The sequence below is a fragment of the Leptinotarsa decemlineata genome, unplaced genomic scaffold (genome assembly GCF_025532065.1).
Source record: "Leptinotarsa decemlineata unplaced genomic scaffold, Ldec_3_MD MMD2_tig00000008_RagTag_RagTag, whole genome shotgun sequence".
NCBI classification, from domain to species: domain Eukaryota; kingdom Metazoa; phylum Arthropoda; class Insecta; order Coleoptera; family Chrysomelidae; genus Leptinotarsa; species Leptinotarsa decemlineata.
The window spans coordinates 6,410,836-6,435,730 of record NW_027412537.1 but is presented as its reverse complement, the minus strand read 5'-3'; the positions used below and the strand labels follow the sequence as shown (position 1 = coordinate 6,435,730).

Sequence of the window (24,895 nt, the reverse complement as noted above, 5' to 3'; positions counted from 1 at the left end):
GAATAGCTATTAAAACTGGTCAACGGTGTACCAGTTTCTTTCAATGAGATATTTTTTAATTGTCTTTCGAATATGCAGATATTCATTGAGTCCTTAATAGAAACATCTAGCTTGTTATATAGTTGTGGAGGTTCGCTATCAGCAACCCTCAAGCTCTAGTTGCGTATGGGTGGACTTGTTGGTTTGCCCTAATTTTTTCTCTATTATTATTATAAACGTAGAGACACATCTCATATATATATATATATATATATATATATATATATATATATATATATATATATATATATATATATATATGCTGAACTGGCTTTTCCGGGTATATGATCCGTGTATGTGATATTACCTCTAATTTCACCGACGTTTCGACAAAATCTCATTTGTCATTATCAAGGTGTGCTGTTACGTGTTCAGAAGTTTTGTTGACCTTGCTCAACTCACTTCTTACTATAATGGTAAAATGGTATTATAGTAAGAAGTGAGTTGAGCAAGGTCAACAAAACTTCTGAACACGTAACAGCACACCTCGATAATGACAAATGAGATTTTGTTGAAACGTCGGTGAAATTAGAGATAATATCACATACACGGATCATATACCCGGAAAAACCAGTTCAGCATATTCCTATCCGTGAAAGCTTCAGATTTCATATATATATATATATATATATATATATATATATATATATATATATATATATATATATATATATATATATATATATATATATAAATATATATATATATATATATATATATATATATATATATATATATATATATATATATTTATATATCTGTGACTTTTCCAGCTCTTTGAATGAGTTTCTGTATGAGTGTCGTCATCCTAAATTAGCAATTATTCTGACCGCGCGTTTTTGTGAAATGAATACTCCTTCAGTAGATTCATAATGCAAGTGATAGCCAATAGTTGCATAATACAGAATTAGGAGAACCTCTTTTCCACAATGATTCGACATATATGTCAGTGCGTAACAGGTCTTTCGTAGTTAATCACATAGTGAATTTGTATGAGGATTCCATTTGAACTTATGATCTAGAATTAGACCTAGCATTTTTGTTTCTGGGTTGGATGTATAATGAATCAGTTTTGTTCATAATTCGTTTTTGAAAGCGGTTCAGTAATGAAAGCTTGTTATGTAGCTTGTTATATCTATCGAATATAATTCAATGTCCATCATGGTATTAGCCTAGGAAATAGTTACTTTTCAGGAGTCATCTACTAGATCCTAGGGTAGAAGCGTTCGGAAAGGCGAATAATATTTCGAAATTTGATTTCAAAATAATAACTTTCTTACTAGCAACTATATTGTTTCGCGTAAACACGAGACAGAAAAAATGAGGTTGACAACAAAATAACTGAATGGAATTTGAACGGTACAAATTATATAACCGAGCTCAGGTTACATCCTGACACACGCAAAGCCATTAGGCTTATTCCGATATAGTCGAATATTGGTCAATAAACTCATAATTGATTTTTCGCGGTCACCTTCAATTCTCGAGACAGAGAAATGCTCCTCATCCGAATCAAAAGGAAAGACCAGATTAAGGTCGCGCTCTCACTCTTGATATTAATATGTACACAACGCTCGACCTCCAATCGCTAGTGATAGAAATTGTTCGCCATATGGTCGTACAAGACAAACAGGTTGATTAGCGGTTTGAAGAACACAGGAGTTTTTATTTTCCTCAGTGTGAATGATAATGATGAAAAAGTGGTCGTGGAAAAAATATAGTGGTTACGTTCGAGGTTCACCTTAATGTTTTTATGGAAACTAAGAAATAATGTTTTTCAAACCGTTTTATTAAAAATTGAAAGGGGCTTATTATTAGGAGATATAACTGTTTTGTGGTTTTGTTCGAGGTTCACCTTTAAGTTTTCATGATGAAGAAGTAGAAAGCCACAAAGCTTCTCATTAAATTACTTTTCAAAATAATAGCGTTCAGCATTGAACCATTTTTGTATGCCTTCAGCTTTTCCACTCGAAGTTGATATTTCAGAAACAGCTTCTTAGGCTGATGATACCAGTCAGACGACTTTGGCATCTCTTATCTCTGGTGGAGGTAACTACAGCTTGACAAATATAGCTGTGCCTTAGAGATGCGTGAACGATAAAGGGTGGTGGTCCATTACCAACTTTTATCAGGAACTACAATCGGAAAAGAATTTTGGCTTAAACAAATTCGGCAAGTGTTGACAACTACACTAATACCGGTAGGCATTTTTACGTTTCCAACATTTCACTTGATGTAGGCAAAACTGTGTTATTTGCTTGCATTGATTTGGATTGTCTACTCCAGTATCTAAAGCTAATGTTGCTAACTCAACTCGGTCTTGGAAATTCAAATCAGAGGTATGTAATAGATTCACAACACTGTAGTAAACCGCGCACAAATGTTTACAAAATTTGCCCCCTACTCCATATGGACAATCACATTGTTCTGTTTGAAAGTTTACAATGTGCAACATATGTTCGTTCTAATGATGAATTAACAGTATATTCAAAATCGTTTACTCAAGTAGCGTCCACTATCTAGGGAACGAACTGTTTGGCACACTTCCTAGCTCGTCAGCGCAACACGTAGCGTTCACGGTGTAGGAAACGTAAAAATGCTACCGGTAGGGAACCCCAATTCTTCGTTTTGTGCAGGTAGAAAATGATTGCAACATAATTAGTGATATAAAGGGTAATAGAACTTTAAGTTGGCAACACTTTTTTAACTGGCTGCCGTTTTGTCAGCTGTCAAGTGATTTATTTTTAGTTTGGTTCGCATTTCAATATGAATAGACTGACGCCTGAACTATGCTTCCAAAACAAGATTGCCGTTGATCTCGATTTTCATGAGCCAATTTTGTTTAGCGATGAAGCACACTTTTGTTTGAATGAATACGTCAATAAACAAAACTGCCTTATTTGGAGTTATGATAATCCTCAAAAGAACTGACTGTTTGGTGTGCTTTATAGGCTGGTACTTCTTCAAAAATGATGTGGGTCAGAACGTTACAGTCAATGGTGACCGCTATAGAGCCATGATTAACTGACTTTTCCGTTCATCCACTGAACAACCATGATGTTCAGGAGATGTGGTTTCAACAAGATGACGCAACCTGTCACATAGCTCTTGCCACAATTGATTTATTGAAGAAATCGTTTGGTAACCGCATAGTTTCACGTTTCGTGAATTGGCCTTCAAGATCGTGCGATTTTACGCCGTTAGACTATTTTCTGTGGGGATATGTGAAGTCGCTAGTCTACGCGAAAAGTCCGAAACGATTGAGACCACCTGGAGGACAGCATTCGTCGCGTTATTGTCGACATACGGCCACAAATTTTCATCTTTGTTATACCATTTCAAAGTTATATACCTATGAAAAAACACCCTATATAATTGCAAATAATAGATACGTATACGAATTATGAGCAAATGGATAAACTTACAACCGGTTATTGATAGATAATTAAATGCATAGTTACTAGAAATGATTATGAAACGTAACAAGTTTCATAATCATTTCTAGTAACTATGCATCTAATATTGCATACAAAACTGCTAATAGCATACCACTATATACATAGTTACAATTCATATATTTTCGAAAGATTACGATATGCTTTTTGCTTACTGTTGAAACGTGTTAGGAATCACACGTTAAAAGATAAGACCTCGTTAATCCTTAACTCGCACAAGTTTCGACTTCTGAGGGTTGTCGTTCGTAGGGGTGCGACAGCTGGTTAACGGAAAAACAGATTATTTTAAACAGATGGTTTTCGTAAGGAAGTGTTTCGATTCCGGATAGATTGCCATCTTCATCCTCTGAAACGTGATCCCCATATTCCTGTTACGATGCAGTGTCACTATCGTCATCATGTAAATCAATAATCAAATATTCCACAATGATGTCTACCATGGGTTCATTTGACGTGAAGTCGTCCTCGCAAAATTATTGGCTTGTTCACAACGAGATTTCCATTGCTTTGAAGAAAACTATTCAACAAAATGAAATTGAAAGTAACATTTTCATTTGCCACATAATCTTTCATTCCAGTCCAAACCAACTCAATTTGATTCAAATCCGGGTGATATGGTGGTAATCGTACAACGTTGTGGTTCCCTGCTAGAAAGAGCTGATCTATTTCAATACCGCTTGGATTTTAGCTTTCGTTGTTTATTAGGGCATTTAATTCAGGTTTCACCATATTTTTTCTAAATGGAATATTCCTCTCTGATAACCATGATTGCATATCGTTTTTTGTGTGGATGTCGTTGGCATTTTGATCATTATGATATGGTGCTTTATCAATCACCACAACGCTTATTAACGGTAAATTCGGAATCAACTGTTCCGACACCCATTTCTTATCAAAATTCAACCCGTTGTGATAATCATCTGTATCACAATTTGATTTCCATCTAATGTAAGCATTAGGAATAAATCCATTTTCGCCACCCGCAAGAATTCTATCCTAAAACGGCCTACACACATGGGAACCTGGTTCGGCAGACCAAGTTCTTGGTTCGTCACTCCCTACACACAGTGGAAGGGAATGTGAACAACTGTTCCCCATTTCACTAGTTTCATTCCAGCAGTTGAGATGAGTTCTTCGAAGATTACAGCTATTATTTTTTTTCTTTATTTCAGCAATTAACTTGTGAAATTGTGAAAAATGTCAAAAGGTAATATAACAACATAATACAATACAGATTGAAAAAATTGTTATAGATATACCCATAAATATAAATACACATTAATTCGCATATACATGAAAAGCATTTTGCATATCCCATTTAAAATTCAAGTTTCCTAATTAAAAAATTCTTCAATGGTGTAGCAGTTCTGCAGAGTAAGTGTTTTTTCAGGAGATTTTTGAAAATTGTTAAGGAAGCTGCATTATTTATGTGATCTACCAGAGAATTATAGCATTTGCATCCAATATATTAAAAGTTTTTTTGATACCGGACGGTGGTATGCAGGTGGGGTAAAATAAGGTGTTTTCGTTTGATATCATGTTCATGGTGTGTTCTGATGGCATTATAAGTGGCCTTATTTTTGAAAATGAAACAACACGCTTCGAGGATGTATGTGCTCATAACAGTCAAAATATTAACTTTTTTGAAAATATCTCTGCAGGACTCTCTTCTACTCACTTTTGCAATTATTCTGATTGCGTATTTTTGTAATAAGAACACCCTTTGTACAGAGGAACTTGCTCCCCAGTTTCAAATTCCGTATCTCATATGAGAATGGAAGTGAGCAAAGTATAAAGGCAGAAAGATATTTTCACTGCAATGTGAATTGTGGCGATCTTGGTTCGTTAAACACCACACAGGGGGACAAATGATGGTTCGTGCGAACCAAGTTTGGCGAACCAGGGTTCCATGTGTGTAGGCCGCTTAAGTAGTCGAATAGGCTGGCGTTACATCAATATTTTCCTGTCATTTTTCATCTTTCTCCAGGGAAATCCAAGTTTATTGATTTTCTTTTCGCAAAGACTCCCTGCTACCCCGATAGTCAATATCTCGGATGATAGTTTTATGGATTTCCTTAGGCGTAAGAACTCGTTTCTCTTTGATATGGAAATTAATTATGCATCTGCGCAAAATTGCAAAATCACAATAATGCTTCACAACTTTTAAATTCTTGATACATCTTGTTTTGTTTGGAGTTGAAAATGTTTTTTTCAAACCAATTTCTATTTTTTTCATCTCTGATTTGATTTACATGTACAGTTCGCACGCAAACCCATGTGGCCTCAGCTACTCGTTCTTGAACCTTCAAAGTCAAAATACAATATCCGTTGACTTATTATTACTATAACTTTTTACCTTCCCAAAAAAAATTATTTTTCTATCTGCCGTCGCTTCCGCTTGCATAAATCTTAATATATTCTGTTCACAATTTATCTGCTTTATCCACTGAGAACCTTTTTTTTCAGCTAACTGTTCGAAGGCATATTCAAAGACAACAAATAACCCACAGTTCACCACACAGAATAATTTCTCCACTTACTGTACGATGTTTACCTACACGAGTTCCTCGATGTTAATGAGCTCTCGCCTAACTCCGCCGGCTGATCTACTGCGCATCCAATATTCAGAGGCCCAGCTAGATTTGATTAGCTGTACGGTCACTGCGAAATTGTGCAAACCATTTGTAGTAAACAGTCTTTTTTAATGATGCTTAATTATCCAAAGACAAACGAATTTTCCAGCGAATAGCGTAGCGAAAACGTGCTTGAAATGATTATAAAAAAAATATGACCATAGATAATAAAAAAAAATCATAGTGTTATTAAACTGTCATTTTTTGCATCTGAAATAATGATTTTTTTAAAGGGGTTCATATCATATCTTTTATTTATGATAAATATAACTGTTTCTTCATTATGTATTTGTAAAGGAATACTAATTTTGGTCATACAAATATGTGTGTACACCCTGTTCCGAATTGACTAACTTAAAAGGTATTCTACTGACTCGCATCACAAAACACGCGCAGCTGCTCTTATTAGTTTACCTTTTATTTAACCAGTCCTGGGCCGATGGCTTATGGCTACAGGACAGTTTCTTAATCTTGTTTCCACCTCATTAGACAGGTCTGGAAGTTCATTCCACGTTCATGTTTCAGTAATTGAATGATTTTTCAACAGAATAGTATAAATGTTAGATAACGTTTTATATCTAACGTTTTAGTTGTTATAGATCTTTCTGACCATTTCCATGTAATTTAAGTTTTTTAATGTACCTAAATATTCCATATTGGCATATTTGAATATACAATATTTATGATGATGAAGGTGTCACAGAACTATTGCCACTGAAGCTAACCCGGAAGGAAAAATCAAGACACGGAACTTGACCTCATCAGGAAAAATATTCAGAATGGTTACTCCAAAAACTGGTGAAACAGACTTTGGATCGAAAACTTCAACAGTTTGAGCGATCATCAATATGGGCTTCGGAAACAAAAATCAACAGCCGATTTTCTATCGTATGTCACTCATATTTGGAATAACGCAATCGAGAAACATGGACAGTCAAGAGCTGTTGCGCTTGATACTTCTGAGGCCTTTGGCCGTGTGTGGCATGCGGGTTTGCTGGCCAAACTTGGATGCTATGGCTTGTTGGATCATTTCTGTGTATGGCTTTCCAACTTCCTGAAAGAACGTTCCTGATAGAACGTTTCGATATCTCTCGAATACTTTTACCATCAACGCTGGTGTTCCCCAGGGAGCCATATTGTCTCCAATCCTCTTTTTATTGTATATCAACGACTTATTGGAAATAACCAAGAATCCAATATATTGCTTTGCTGACGATAGTACACTTGTCTCGTCATTAAATTTGGATTCTAGGACATCGACTGCTGATGCACCTTTTCACCGGCAGCAGGAGGTTGAATAATTTGATGAGGATCTAGAGGTGGTTTCGAATTTGGGTAAAAGTAACCAGGTTCAATTAAATGCTACGAAAACCCAGGCATCGGTTTTCTCCAAAAAAAAAATGTCTCCGAACCGGATATAATGATATCAGGACAGGCAATTCCGTTGGAATTGCAAAGGCTGCTTCTCAAAAGCTTAGAACACTGTTCCGAACCAGAAAACTGTAAAAACCTCAGCAACTTTTGATGCTTCAATAAGCTCACATCAGAGCTTCTTTGGAATATTGGTCTCATGTATGGAGCTCCGTCCCTAAGCATAGCCTTAAGCTGCTGGATTCCATCCAGAAAAAACCATCCCCTTTATTGGAGACGCGAACATCATTTGCAACCTTGATAGTCTGCAACATCGAAGAAAGGTTGGAGATTTGTCTCTCTTCTGTGGATACTTTCACGGGAAGTGTTCAAGTGACTTGGCACATTTAATTCCACCAAGAGCGGTACATATAAAAAATACGCGACGGACCGTAGCTGCTCATCGTTTTGAGCTTCAACTCACTACACCTCGAACATCACTGTTTGAGAACTTTTTCATTTGGAGAACGTTTTTTAAAATGGATTTAATCTCCATCGATTCAAATCCAGTGTGAATCGCTACTTTCGCACAGGCACCGCTCTTAGAGCGCCTCAAGTATTTTCCTGTAGTGCTTGTGTTTTGCCCTTGAAAATTAATTCTTCGACACGATGCATATACGTATTTATTTGTATATAATGTATGTTTATAAGTGTATATATCTACATGTTTGTACATAGTGTATTTGAAGCGATGTTATGTATGTAAATAAACAATGTATTGTATGTATTTTGTATAGTAAATGGGGACCTCATTCTTTGTCAATTTTATTCTTTAAACGATGAAGTATTACTTAATTAATCGATTGATTCACTTTTATTTGCATTACTCTCAAAATTGCTTGAATATCTACACAAATATATTGTTCTAATATACCGTGTGACACAGACTTATGGTACACCCTCCTTTTTTTCTTTATTCTTTCACCTACTTTTACAGAACTATTAATATTGATTATGCTTACAAAGATGCACTTTATGACGTAATTTGAGATTTGTTTCAACTTCCTGTTTTTCCGGAAACCTTATCAAAATTTAATTTTCAAATAGAACACATTTTTGAAATCTATACAATTTTCTGAATCCAATGATACCCCATACTTGATATTTTAAGTTTTAAGACGCTCGGTTTATTTTTCGATCTAGAGAGCCATGAAAATTATAAGTATTTTCGCAATTTAATAAAGGTAAGTTAATGAGGTGGCAATGAATTACAAACAACTTTTGACATTTCTATAAACTGACATTGTTTGTTAGTTACTGAACACATTGTTGTCAATCGGATTTCTAACAGAAATAAGTTAAAAATACCACAAGTGTATATATAATGTATGTATGTATAATAACAGAAACGAAAAAGTAGATATGCTATATTGTTTTATGGGGAATGTCGGCAAAATTCAGTTGCGGCTCACCGGTTATACTTGGAGCGATATCCCGCACGACAATGTCCGGCTAGAAATTATTTCAAGCGTCTTGAAGAGGAGTTCAGACGTGAGCCTGATCATAATGAGGGTAATGAAAATTTTATTATATCTGAAGAAATGGACATAAATGTTCTCATGAGGTTGGAAATCGATAAATCAGTATCTCTTAGGCAGCTGGCCTAAACACAAGTATCGATCTTGCAAATATCAACTTCACCAACATCTGTATGACGCCGATATCGTAAGAAGGGTGAAATATTGCAGATGGGTTCCACACGATAATGTGCAGCCCAATAATGAGTTTTTGAAAACAATTGTATTCTCAGATGAGTCAAGATTCACCAATCTTGGTTTCTTCAATAGACAGAATACCCGATATTGGGCACAAGAAAATCAGAATTTGTTTCGGCAGGAAAATTTCCAAGAACGTTTTGGATTCAATGTCTGGCTGGGAATAGTAGGGGTTAGGATAATTGGCCCCTTAATATTTGATGGTCCTTTGAGTGGTGATAGATACCTAGGTTTTCTCACAAATGAAATTGAAGGATATTTAAAAGATTCACCGCTTAATCTAGCAAATCGACTGTTTTTTCAGCAGGATGGAGCACCTCCCCATAATAGTAGGATAGTGACGGACTACCTCCGTGATAGATTTGGGGAGCAATGGATTGGAACACATGGTCCTATTAGGTGGCCTGCTAGATCACCCGACTTAACCCCGTTGGACTTTTTCATTTGGGGTCACTTGAAAAATATTGTCTACGCAACTTCTCCAACAACCCGCGAGGACCTGGAAGTACGAGTAAGACAGGGCATTCAGAATATAACGCCTCAACAATTGGCCAATGTGATTCAAAATACCGCGAAACGAGCTCGAAAATACCTGGATGTTGACGGTCTATATAATAAATAAACCATAACAGCTGTTATGATTTATTTGTGTATTTTGAAAAAATTTTGTTTCTTAAATGAATGAATGAGAAAATGAGTATCTAAGTTGTATTCCATACAATGATGTTGATTCGTTGTGTTGACTTAATTGAAATAATATTAATTTTTTTCACGTTCATGTCCCTCTAGATCGAAAAATAAACCGAGCATCTTAAAAATCTCACATTACGTCAAAAAGTGTCTCTTTGTAAGCATAATCAATATTAATAGTTCCGTAAAAATAGGTGAAAGAATAAAGAAAAAAGGGGGGTGTACCATAAGTCTGTGTCACACGGTATAATACTATCAAAATCATTATTATTTTGTAAACTGCTGATATATCTAGATCTTTAAGTGGCCTCAGTACTCATTGATAATAAACCGATCCTAGAAACAATCAATACATTGTTCAGATGTTTTATTCATCGGTAGGTACTTGAGGTTGATGCACCTAAAGTATTAAAATAATTACAAATAGACAGAACCGTTCATAAAAGGCGTGTCTAGGTGTGTACTTTCACAAGAATACAAAACTAATTGAAGACGTCGCGTCGAAAACTGAAAGTTGTCAGTTGATTTTTGGCGATAGCGAACTACTCGTATCAATGAAAAAAAGAGTACTGCCTTATTCAGAGAAACTTCATTCTATGTATTTTTGTTTAATTGAACGTAACGAATATGAAAACCTATATATTTAAGAAAAAAAACAAGACTTGGAAATGATACCAGAATCGATTGGAGAGTCAGCGTCAACTAATCAAAATGTGGTGTACAAAATATCAATACCTTGCAAATATTTTACGGTTTATCACCGCTAAAAATAAATTATTTTACCGGACAAAAATGTTGTTAGAATTTTTGTTTAATCAGACTGTGTCATAGCATTAACTTAAAATGACTGTAATGTGAATTGACTTCTATATGAAAAATTTCACATTGTAAAACGAAACATAATTGGATTCAAAAAGATTACCCCTACTTTTCATATAATTTTAATGGTTAACAGAGAGCAATAAAGACCAGTAATGCATCAAAAACTGGACCGTACTTGAATCAAAAAGAAGGGCAAATTTGGACAAAACTTTGCTTGGAATAAACTGGAGAATAAGCATTACTTGGATTTTTTTCCTGAGCTTTTTACTAGTCACTATAGTAATGTTCATGGATTGTATTTTACATATTTTCAAATTGTTGTTCAAATATCACTTGGTAATGTTCATTACCTACCTATATGAAAATATTCAAATGTCTACGTTTAAGCGTAGACTAATAGGATTAATAATCACATACAAGAGCTTATCTTTATAGAATCAACAATATTCATTTATACCTTTACTATATAACCTCAAGACTATAATTCTTCGAAGAATTTTGGATTCATAAGTTTTTTGTGATCACTTGAAGTTTCTGAAATATTTGCCTTTCATCCGTTATTTGTTATAGACCAGTCACTTCAGCATAAAAAAAGGGTTAACCTCGGAATGAGAGGTAATAAGCTAAATATTTGTATATACCTTTATTATGGCGTTCTAGAAGCTGACTCAAAAGTCTCATATAATCTCGTGTCTGTACCGGAAGTTATACGAGGTCAAAGGTAAAAAAAAAAATCGCGGTTATCTCAGTTTCTATTGCTCCAATGATGTTAACATCTATTATAAAAATTGTAAAGCATAACATTTGGGATGAATTTTATTTGAACCTTTTTTCCATGCACTCGATCGTTTTTGAGATAGAGGGCGGTAAACGCGCAGCGCTTTGCCGTGCGCACTGTATTCCAAGGTCAACCGTGAATATCTGTGAATATTACCCTCAATTTTGAATAATTTGTATTAATTATCAGTTAATATATTATATTTAAAAACATTTAGTACTTTATTTTGTAATTGTAAAAATGGATGAGGTCCACGGTGCGGATGTAGAAAATCGGGGTTGCAATGTACTTGTGGTCAGTGTAATGGGCAAGCTTGCTTCAATGCTGTATCATTGTAAAGTGACAGTGAAGAATGGAGTACATTTGACCCTAAAATTCTGGAAGGTCTGGAAACAACGATTCAGGACAACGAAGATGATGACGATGGAACAGAAATTCCTTCACGTTCAGAAGATGAAGAAGAAGAAAACTAATACTTTTCTTTTTTTACATTATTAAAGATTTTCACAAAAATTTCATTTTGATTGTCAGAAATATACAGCTGTTGAAAAAAGATAAAATCAAAATATATTAACTCACTTTACTTCCTTAAAATTTCCTTTGAATAATTTAATATAATTGTAAGATATATAATAATGTGATAAGTATAAAATATTATCTAACATCATAAAATTCATACCTTTTTTAGATAAAATACTTAATTATTTTATATTTCAAATGTATTTTCAATACATTAAAATGTACATTATTTCATAATGAGTTTTTAATTACACAAAGTAGGTAGGTAAGTATTATTATGTTAATATATGTGAATTGTAAAATGTTGTTAAATATAATATATCAACTAATGAATAATACGAATTATTCAAAATTGAAGGTAATATTGACAGATATTCACGATTACCTTGGATTACAGTACGTACGGCAGAGCGCTGCGCGTTTACTGCCCTCTATCTCAAAAACGATTGAACGCATGAAGAAAAGGTTCAAATAAAATTTATCCTAAATTTTATGCTATACAATTTTTATAATAGATGTTAACATCATTGGAGCAATAGAAACTGACATAACCGCGAAAAACTGTTATTTTTTACTTTTGACCTCGTATAACTTCCGGTACAGACACGAGATTATATGAGACTTTTGAGACAGCTTTTAGAACGCCATAATAAAGGTATATACAAATATTTAGCTTATTACCTCTCATTCCGAGGTTAATCGCTAAATTACCAGGACCATTAGGGTATCATTTTAAGAAGACCGAATTTTCTCTTACTCGGAAAGAAATTGTACATATACTTTCATTGTAACTGATTTGAAAAATAAAGTAAAAGCCATCTCGACTTCATACTGAATTTTTTCTGTTGCAGGACCGCTGACGTTGATGACTTTCTACCATGGTTATCGTGACGCGGGTAAGTAATCAACGATTTTTACCTAGATACCAGGGACGGGTTAGCTCATATTACACCGTTCTACATATGACATTATTGAAAACTACCTGTTAGATCCTAGACTTTTTCTGGGCGAAACTGTTTCATAAAAATAGACAGTTTTTTCAAAGGACACAATTCCATTAAAGTCCGATATTACATGTAAAAAAATCATTGTATGCCATTTTACAAAATATTATGTATTTCTGAGAAATGTTCTTGGATTTTTTTGGAATCCACGATTCATGCTGGGAATTTATTTTCCTCATAAAATATTTTGGAATTGTTCACGAACCTACTATTTCTATTCACAGACATTTAAAAGAACACGTCTTCGTTATAGTGACCCAATGTTTTATTTATTTGCGCTATTAATCAAGAATGTAGCGGTGTTAAGTACTTTTACTTACAGATAATGGACACGTATTGTGTTCTGAGCTTATACACAAGAATATTCTTCTTCTCGAGTTGAATAAGATTTATGAACATTCACACTTCGCGAAAGTGCCGCTCATTCGTCTCAACTCGAGGAATCTGGGTTACTCGTATGTGTTGAAGAATTTACTGTTTCAGAAGCAGTAGTAAATATTGGTTAAGGTGCAAGGTGAAAAATCAAATAGTTCGTAATATTCTCTATATGACAAATAGCTAACACTAACCATTTTATATCAAGAAACAATTTGGAAAATAACCAGTAGGAGTTTTATAAAAACTACGTATATTTTATTCTTTTTTAATGGAAAATATATGAAGATAAAATACATGAGTCAATAATATACATATTCGTGAACAACATTGTGAACTCTCATATTATCAAATCAAATGCATTCCATCTATCGATATCTTTCATTGTTGAATCTGTTGAAATGAAATTCATATACATTCTTGTTCTTCTACGATATGTGAAAACTGAAAATGAAAGAGGAAAAGTGCAAGTTGAATTTCGTATATGAGTTCTTTAAAAAGTTCAACTGGAGGAAATAAAATCATATGTAATTTTTGCAGAAAAAATATAACATTCTATAAAGAAAACTAGACAAGATCACTAAAGAAATAGTAAAATGGGGTGACATGTTCACCATATGGTATATACGAATAGTATGCAAGCATTTTGTATACGTTGTAACTTCGATTTGTTATATTGCGGCAAAAAATTGTAATACACCGAACAACAATACTCGATATGGGGGTAAATAAGAGTTTTAACTAACCTGAGTTTCATTTCTTCTGATAACTGATACTTGAATTTATACAGCGATTTGAGTTTGAAGAATGATACTTTGAAAATGTTTGTCACATGTTCATGGAAAGACAAAGAGCTATCTATGGTTACGCCAAGATTTTTAGCACTGTCTATCCAGTCAATGTCTGCGTTATCGAGAGTGAGCCTAAAGCTACACTGAGTTTCTGCTATTTGTCTTTGAGACCCTATGCATAAGGCCAAAGTTTTATTTGGATTGATTTTCAGTCCATGATTCTCTGAGTATAGGAATGTTTTGTACAAATCTGTGTTTATATTGGCCACGCAACTTTCTGTATCGGTGTTATGAGAAGACAGATATAACTGTATATCATCTGCGTATAGATGCACTTGACAATGTGATAAAAAAGTAGGGTAATCAAAAATAAACACTGAAAACATCAAGGGTCCTAAAATATTTTCCTGTGGTACACCTGAGATTGTTTCTCTTAGGGATGACCATGAGTAATCATCCAGTTTGACCCTCTGTGATTGGCCTGTGAGATAGCTGGTCATCCATTTAAGAGAAATGTCATCGAATCCTATGAACTTGAGCTTGCTGATGAGTAAATCGAAATTAACTAAATCGAAAGCTTTACTTTCATCAAACAGTACTAAAATGGTGACTTTTGATTGATCTCTGAATCTCGCAAGATCGTCGTGAATCACTCCGAATCTCTAGTCAATTGACTTCCTCAATAGGAAATTGTTAAAAAGACATGCCCAGTAAATTCTCCTTTTTTAAAATCCTAGATAAAATAGACATCATGTCGCTAATAACAGGTAAAGCTGGAACTTATGGCGTAAAATAAATGGAGATGGAGTAAAATACTTAATTCAGAGATGAGACCACCGATGGATCCGATTGATTCATCTGTTAGTCCAATCGAAATGTTAGCGCGTTTCTATTGGTTGAAGCAATACAACAAAAATATTCCGTTATATTTAAAAACTTGCCTCAGAGTCAAAATTATTCATGGAAGAGAGATATATACATATATAGAGAGTGTAGCTTTTTTTGTAACAAGTTGCAATTAACTAAGTGGGGTGTAGCAGTAAATCGAACAACTCAAAAGTATAGCCAATTGTAGCCAATAACGATTTCTAAAGTTGAATTTCTGAAGTTGAATGTTTCAACTACGTTGTAGCGTTTAAAAATGTCTTTTCAAAATGTTCATATGGTCAATATACTTTTCATGCCAAACTTATTGTATTGTTCATTTATGTATTGGAATTAAATAGAGTTTCAAATTTGAATGTTTCCACTAGCGTCGCCCAGCTCGCCGCTCCCTGAAACTGCCACTGCTAACACTGTTGTTTTAGTATTTTATTTTAGTTAATTTCTAATCTTGCAGTACTAAAGGTTTTTGGGGACGGGAAATCTATCTCAGAATAGGATGTTTTGGAATGTTCCTTCTTTATCTGTAGAGTAGGGAGGGTGAATGTAGACTCACAGCACTAATGCCACATGTGATCCATTGTACATCCTCCCGAGGAGTTGTCCTCTTAGGTCATCGTCCGTCCTTTCCAGGTAGGTGAACGGTCACAAGGAGACATCTCCTTTATAATGGCAGGTGTAGGCGAATACTCGCCGAACGCACACTCTCTTTGGCAACCTTGAGGTGTCTCAGCGGTAGATTGGGGTGGACATTTCTGTTCATCCCCAGCCACCGCCTTAGATTGAGGTGAGCACTTCTGTCCAGCCTCGGGATTGGTTTTGTTGTTTCTGTTTTTGTGTTGTTTCATTCATGTGTGTTCCCACGAGTAGCAAGGGAAGAGTTGGTCACCTCTGGCAAAGCCCCGCATTACCAGAGGTAGGCTGATTACAATGAGGTTTCGCCCAGTCCCCCAAAGGGATCGTTCGTGACCGCATAACACCCTGCAGCCATTCAGCTGTCGGCACGATTCTTTACACCTTGGCTTGGGTCCGTAAGGCCACATTGGCTTCCGGGACAGGGCCTCCAGTCCCCTGGCTGTTCCTCAATCCGCCACCTGGGGACGCGCCCGATAGGTAGCCCAACCCACGGGTGGAATGTTCCTGAATGATAATTCGATTTCTTTTTAGCTGAAAGTTAGAAATGGGAACTCTTTATGGAAGCTGTGTTTTTATTTTTTGTTCCATTTTCTTCTATTTTTACTATTTTTTCCGAATCAAATTTAGGCAACTTCGAACCATATCTATTCAATAGAAAACTTTAACACCTACACTAAAACTGATATTCATTTTTCATATTTCAATCAGAAGCTTACTTATACTCTAAATTAGAATTTATTTATAATTCTCTAGGGATTTGTACAATAACAGTAATTTCAGTCCATAGATATAATCAATTTGAATCAGTCGTTGGAGAAAACTTACCTTTCCGATAACTAAAACATGTGAAAAAAAAAACAAAAAATGCTTTTGAACCTGCCAAATGTTATCAATTGTGTTATTCCTATTACTCTACTCCACAAATTGGTGGGGTACATAGATCTGCATTACATTATACAAAATAACTTTTTTGGACAAATTGATTCAATTATCATAGTCATTCTTCTTCCTCTCACATTTTCATTTTTTATTCAATTAATTCATGCCTTCCTTTCGCTGCATAACGGTCATCGTTCATTGAACCTCTTGCTACTGACCGTTCACTGTCAACAAATTCGTTGGATCAGCTTTCATTCGATTCATTATCGAATATATGAACTATCACCCCTTTTTTTAATAGAAACGATTTTATATTGATTATAGTTGATGTAAAAGTTGCATCACATTAACGGGGTCAGATTTCCGGAGGCTCCGGCCTTTTAACAATGCTTCTGATCTGATGAAAATGAATGAACGGACACAGAGCGAGATACACAGGGTGCTCACTGGAGCGTGGACTGTATTTCCTGTGGCTGTGATAATTTCCACAATTAGGGAGGGGTTGCGGAATTGTTATTCTTCAGCAGATGTGTGCGAATATCAAAGTTGATATAGAATGCTGAAGTTCACATACTTACAACGTCTCAAGGACCAACTTGACAATTTCACAGCATAGATCATTATTTCAATAAATGGGATTCATTCATCGATCAAAAACGTACAGGATGGAAAACAGGAACAACTTAACCCCTTTTGAAATGAAAAAGTAATTTATTAATTGAAAAGTTGAAAAGCAGTATTGAAGAACATTATATACTATATGCAACACAACCAAAAATATTAAATATAATATTCTCAGCTAAGAGCTATTTTGTAACGAATTCAAAAAACCAATGGGGAAACAGCCAAGAAACACTTCTCCAGCTGAAGAAAAACTTACTAATCGATTTAAAATATACTTTTAGTTTCTTCTTGAAATAAAAAAAGTTCTTAATTTCACTGGGTTATATTTTTTGTTTGAATTATATTAGGTACCAAAATTTTATGAGTTGCCACAAAAAGACAATATTAATGAATTTTGTTGAATCTCAACCAGTCAAATTAATTCAAAATATAGATATCTCAGAATAATTTTAAGTCTGGGCACCTTTCATGTATTGTCTTATTAAACAAAATCACGGAGAAAACTTTAGTGATATAATCAATGTAATCTGATTTATATCTCTCAAATGTCAATTTGTACAACAAAAATTTTATTTTATCATACGTAATTATTCATACTATAAACTGTATGGAACTGTTTCTGATATCACTCAGAATTACGTACGCATGTTGCATCTATTGACCTCCAAGTGATAAACTATACGGGGCCCTTTTTCTTATATATATATATATATATATATATATATATATATATATATATATATATATATATATATATATATATATATATATATGGATTAACGGGGTCTCTCAGTCAAAAAACCAAAAATCAAATCTCTGTTCTACTTTGCCAAGCTTTCGCTTCTAATGGGAAGCTTCTTCAGGGCAGTAAAAATTAGTTAAAAACAATAAATTGAACATATAAACTGACGGAGAAGGTTGAACATGTATAGATTATTTTGGGTTTGACAAATGTCAAAAGGACATTTCAATCAATCAATCAATTATATTGGTAATAATACACATCGTGCTTTTACAAGTCAAGAATACAATTCAAGAATACAATTTACAAGAATACTTACAATTATAAAATTACAGTTTAAAAAATAAAATGAGTAAAATTACAATTAAAAAAATAAAATGAGTAAAATAACTTTTTTTTTCCATTGAGTTGAATACAATTTAAACAATCATATTAGGTCATCGAAGTTATTATCCAAGAATTCCTGAATTGAATAAAAGGCTTTCTTCACCAAACAATCTTTGATTTTTTTGAAAAATAATCTCTCCTCAAGGAGTCTTATGGTCACATAGTGTCAGTTCCTTTTCTGGTTCTATGCAGTCTGTGATATTCAGGAATAAAGTCCTGGTTACGCCGTGTTTCGTAATTATGGAGTTGGCTATGTGTTAAATATTTTTGTTTATTATTATAGACATATTTAATGCAGTTCAGTATATATGCACAAGGAAATGTTAGTGTTATAAGCTCAGCAAAACAATGTTTGCAGCACTGGCGATATTTGAGATTCATAATACGGATGCATCTCCTCTGAAGCCTAAAAATTTTTTCCGAATGGGAAGAGTGACCCCAACTCAGCACAGCATATGTCATGTTTGAATAAAAGTAACCATAATAAACTGACATTATAGTTTCTCTAGGTACAGTTTTAACACATATACATTTTTTTACATATATGTAATTTTTGAGAGCTTAGACGATAGTTGAATAATGTTTTTTCCCATATTAGACCTTTATCAATCCTCTTCACTTCTTGGCAGATCTGAATACAGAGGTCTGAGGGTAAAATTGATATTTTGGGACTTGTTTTGATTGAGAGAAAGTTTGTTCGCTAAGAACCATTCTTTTATCTGATTCTGTCCCTCAGCCACAATTTCTTGAATTGGTTCTGACGGGTGATATACTTGCAGATGAGTGATGTCATCCGCAAATAGTATGAGTTTTGAGCCAGCTACATTGACTTTTAAGTCATTTATATAGATCAAGAAGTGTAGAGGCCCCAAAACTGAGCCATGTGGGACTCCATGATGCAATTGCATAATATCTGAAGAGACACCATCATATATAACATACTGAGAACGTTCTGTTAGGTAGGACCTGAGAAAGGCTATACTATCAGAATGAAAGTTGTAAAACTTTAGTTTTACAACTTTAGTTTTACATTTGTCAAACCCAAATACACATACGTGTATGAAAGACCAGAAAGTCGAGCTGTCAGATAAAATATTATTTTCAGCAAAGTTTGTAAATTGACTATATGCTGCTTTTATTTTAGTTTTGACAGTTTTTCTCAGACGTCAAGAAACATGTTGGGATAATCTTAAGCGTTTTTCACAATACTTATCGAAATTAAACTCCAAACGCTTATCGTTCATATTTTTTATCTAAAATTAGAATCTGAAGTTATAAACTGATTAGGTACCTACTGGCTTCATGAGTGTGTATCAACCGATAATGTTGGATATTTATCAAACGCCTCCTTTGTCAACTTATATTAGCACGTGTTTGCATAATTAGCAGAAATAATAATATTGATTGCGTACACCGATAATGTTTTTTCGCCGAAATAAACGATTATTATGACATCAATGTATTGTGAGAAATATTATTAAAATTATTTGTTGCTATCCTTAAACAAATGTATCGCAAACTAGTATAATCCAATGTGAATTCAAATCCAATATGAATCGTGCGAATCGCACAGGCACCGCTCTTATAGCGCCTCAAGGATTTTTCTGTAGTGGTTGTTCTTTGTCCTTAAAAAAATTAAAATGGACAAAGCCAGTGTCTCTGATCAAGTGAAAGATCCATGCCTTAGAGTGATGAATTTCTTACATTAAATAGGCAAACAAAAATGTTTCAGCTAGTTTCGTCGTATAAATTCATTATTTCAGAATATTTTTTGCAAATGACGCGGTATTATTTATTTATCAAACAATTGATTTGGCAAATAATCACAGAATCTCTGTATCTGTGGAGTAGAGAGGGTGAGTGTAGGTAGGTCTGAAGTGGAGGGTCTATTCGACCCTCCACCGCAACCCATCAGGGTTTATTGTGGCTCACACCTATTCACACTCGGCCAAATAAACCCAGCTTCTTAACGAAGCCGGTTAGTTTGTATGGTGAGTGGTCTTTCAGGTCAGATGGTGAGAGTACGGATCTGCCGAACTCAAAGAACCTGATTCTATCCCCAGCGGGGCAGGCACAAAGTATATGCTGTGAAGTTTAATCATTTTCCAGACAGAGGCGACACACACTGTCTTCCGACAGTCCAAGTCTCTGCATGTGATGATTCATAGACAGTGACCTGTAAGAAGGCCTGTTAGACATCGTAGTTCATCCCTACTGTAGTCCAACAACTGTTTGGAATCAAGCTTCGAAGGATGAATAAACGCCTTGGAGTGAGTCAATCCTGGAAGATTCTGCCAGAAGTCCATAACTCTTCTTGCCATCCAGGTGTTCAGTGTTTGTTTGGCAAAGCCCAAAGCGATGCCAATGACAGGTTCTGGTCCAATGAAGCCGTTTGCAGCACCCTCCTTTGCAAGAGAGTCAGCAGCTTCATTGCCTTCCAAGCCAGTATGGCCAGGAATCCAGACCAGAGATAATCTGTTGAGTGTTCCTATCGAGGAGAGTCTTTTTTGGCAGTTTGCTACCAATTTAGACATTGCTCGGTAGGAGCCAAGAACTTCCAACGCCGCTTGACTGTCCGAGAATATTTTTATTGACTTGTGAGCGAGGTTGGATTTATCCAATCTCTCCGCACATAATTCAATAGCGTAAATTTCCGCTTGAAATACAGTCGCATAAGTTCCTAGGCAGGTAGATAACTCTGTCCTGGGTCTGCGACTGAAAACACCTGCACCAGAAACGGAAGGTGTTTTTGATCCATCTGTGAACCAACAACTATCTGATCTTAATATTTCCTTCTCCCGCAGGATCCAGTCCTTTCTACTCGGGAATAGTACTCAATAAGGCAGTTCGTAGTTGACAGTTGGAGGCATAAAGTCAGAGGTCATTTCCAGAATGCTGTGACTTCCAATATCAACCAACATTCTGTTGCACTCTGCATTGAATTTGTGCAATTGGCAATGTGCACAAGTCTGTATGCAGTCCATCTAGCCTCTCTTTCCAGAAAAATGTGGAGAGGAGGTAGATCTAGAAGGATCTCCACGGCCGCCGACGGTGTGGTACTGATGGCACTACTGATAGCCAGACAAGCCTGTTTCTGTAAGCCAGAGAGCTTCGCTAGGGCCGTTTTCTGTAAAGCCTTCGGCCACCAAGCAGTTGCACCATAAAGGATCATTGCTCTGACAATCATAACATAAATCCAATGGATTTGTTTGGGATGACAAGGTTATCTGCATAAGCTTGCAGATCAACTTTTCTTCTGTCGAGGGCATCAAGCAGACTATCCACCAGGAGCGACCAGAGAAGGGGAGATAGTACCCCTTGAGAGTCGTAGTTGCAGTTCTATTTACTAGCATGGCATGGATCCAGCCAGTTATGGTCGATTATATACCCTTTCTAGCCAGAGAAAATCCTATATATTTAGGTAGTGCATTGTCAAATGCTCCTTCAATATCAAGAAATACAGCAACCGCAATCTCCTTGTTGTCAAGGAGGAGTTGTCCCGAGGAGTGGTCCTCTTAGGTCATCGTTTATCCTGTCCTTTCCAGGGAGGTGAACAGGTCACTGGGAGATATCTCCTTTATATTGGCAGGTGTACGCCAAGATTCGCCGAACACACACTCTCTTTGGCAACCTTGAGGTGTCTCACGGTGGCCTCCGCGAAGGTTTTGGAAGGAGCAGCGATATAACTGTCGTTGCGCGGCTTCTTCAACCTTCTTGGGGTTCCCTCCGTGGAGGTGTACAAGTGAGGGAGCTTTCGTGCAGGGTCAGCCGGTTCCATGCCTCTATTCAAGGCGGAGCTCTTGGCGCCCGCCACAGGAAGTGCCATTGCTGTTAGAGGTGATCTGCAATGTCCAGCCTCATTCCAAGCGGTAGATTAGGGTAAACATTTCTGTTCAACCCCAGCCACCGCTTTAGGTGAGCACTTCTGTCCAGCCTCGGGATTGGTTTTTGTTGTTTCGGTTTTTGTGTTGTTTCATTCATGTGTGTTCCCACGAGTAGCAAGGGAAGAGTTGATCACCTCTGGCAAAGCCCTGCATTACCAGAGGTAGGCTGATTAAAATGAGGTTTCGCCCAGTTCCCCAAAGGGATCGTTTGTGATCGCATATCAACCTGTGGCCATTCAGCTGTCGCCACGATTCCTGACACCTTAGCTTGTGTAGGCTACTCCACGGTGGCATATTTTGCAAAGGCTTCTGGGGGGTTTTAGTGTCCTTCGCCCTACTTATTTCTGCCACTGACCAGGAGTTCGGCGACCCTGTCCGTGAGGACACATTGACTTTCCTGACAGGGCCTCCAGTCCCCTAGCCGTTCCCCTATCCGCCACCTGGGGACGCGCCCGATAGGTAGCCCAACTCACGGGTAATCACAGAATATAAGTATATGATTCTCAAAAGTAGTTTTTCATTGGACGATATTGAATTATTTTTGGATTAAAACGCATTTTAGTGTTTGTACAATAATCCCCAACATTACAAACTTATTTACTAATATAATAATTCATATTCAATTCTTCTGGAGTATCTTTTGAAAAGGATATATGTAAACCAAACGAACAAAACCACAACAAAACAACAACGGTGTCGATTTCAACAAAACAAAAACTTGAGTTGTCAAAATAAGAAACATTTTGAAAACTTTGTATTGCGGGCGACTGTTTTGCCCATCGGCAGGCGGAAAGATCAAAAGGTTTCAGTGTTTTGTCTGTGTTTTTGTAAACAGGGTTCACTATGTGGAATCGGTTTGCCACAACAACAAGCAACTATTCATTGACTATTTTGTTTTGGTGTGTGACGATGGTGTCAGTTCTCCATTAATTCCTAGGTCATCATTCATCAAATCTGTCAAATCTGACTGGTGGAATTCGAGTTTCGATTTTGTTTTCGAAACTAAAACAAGTTTCTTGTTTCTGTTTTTGAAAACGAAACTAGTCGCAAGCGAGTCCGTTTGGTGTAAATCCGCCTTTATACATCTAAATTCCTGACTTTGATACCTCGAACCAATCTCTTCATAAGTTTTTTTAACATGATTTATTTTTGTGTACCACAAAAGAATTCTTGATTTCATTGAAAGTTATTGTCGAAATTATTTTTACATGTATAAAAGACATTTCAACATACACAGTATGCAGGATGTTGATAATTTTAATTGATTTTCTTCTTCCATTTTCTAAGTTTATAGTTTCTATTCCCAGGAGAAATAGTTATTTATAATCGGAATTATATTGTATCGATTTTTGTGAGTCAATGAAGATGTCAGTTATTTTGATTCGAAAATAAAATTCAGATCATATTCAAGAGTAGCTTTATCTTTTTATCAGAGACTACATTCAGAGAATTTGTTGTGGTGTTGTAGATGTTGTTTGTTGAATTGTCTTATATCTACCAACTTTATTACAGAATCCCCATATTCTTCAAAAACACTTTAATGAAGGCAATTTCATTATCGATTTTATCCATTCTGCCCCTGAGAATACCACAAAATTTTGTGAGACGTCGAAAACACTGGGTTTTCTCAATAAACCAATCCCTTCTCGATCTAGAATCACAAAATGATGGATTTTGCAACAAATGCACAACAAATTTCCAAAGAAAATACTGGTGTAACGTCAATCTTGAATGTTTATAGCTCGTGAAAGAAATAATCGTTTCGTAATAGATAATTCATTAATAACAATAACTATTGTTGAGTTAATTTCATAACATTATTTATGGCTTTGATTAACAACAAAAGTGGTGCTTTTCAACAGTCTGACATCATGTAATTGGGTTTGCGACCACAAACTCCATTGAAACGAAACCAATTTTCTTTCATGAGAAGTTCGAGTTGTTCATCTTATCGAAAGTCTATTCTTGAGAATGACTTAAGATGATGATGAATTTGGGGTGGACAGGAGATGACTAAGTTTTAGTCTCTTGAGGAAAAAATCCATGAAATATTGGAAGGAATAAAAATATTGAAAATAAAAGGGCCAAAATATTCGAATCGGTTAGTGAAAATGAGAGAAAAAGGAAAAATCCATTTTTTCTTCCATAGATTTCAAATCTGTAAACACAATATCAGACAATAGAAGACCAAACCTTCACATTGATAACATAATGTTGTTTGTCAGTTTTGGAGTAGACAATCCGGCGAAAAAAAAAATACAATTGTGTAAAAAATGTGTTTTATAAAGCTGCTTCCATTTTAAATGGGTGGCACTTCATGTATAATTTATGTAGATAATTTTAGGTTGTTACGGGTTTTCCTGCAGCTGAAAAAGCAAATGCGCCACTGGAATCAATGAAGTCGCCCCGGAGCACCAATTAATTTTTATTGTTGTTTTTATTTTTATCGTTGTTTTAATAAAATAAATAAGTTAATTGCATAATATCTAAATAAAGAACGAAAAAGGTCCTTTTGTTGCACTATATATTTCCGGAGATTTTGAAAAAAGAAATTTAAACTTTGACGTTGAATAAATAAAATAGCACCACTAGGATTTGCGGAGATATTTCATGGATATTGTTCTCCTTCA

The 24,895-nt window shown here is 35.4% G+C and overlaps 1 protein-coding gene across 1 annotated transcript in view; it reads left to right on the top strand.

Moving 5' to 3' along the window:
• Nucleotides 1-24,895, top strand: part of ck (unconventional myosin-VIIa ck) — an 86,247-nt gene that overhangs the window by 14,152 nt on the left and 47,200 nt on the right. The window contains 1 exon segment of the mRNA XM_074170923.1: nt 12,913-12,957. Within this exon segment, the coding sequence (XP_074027024.1) occupies nt 12,940-12,957 (18 nt within the window). The 5' untranslated portion in view covers nt 12,913-12,939.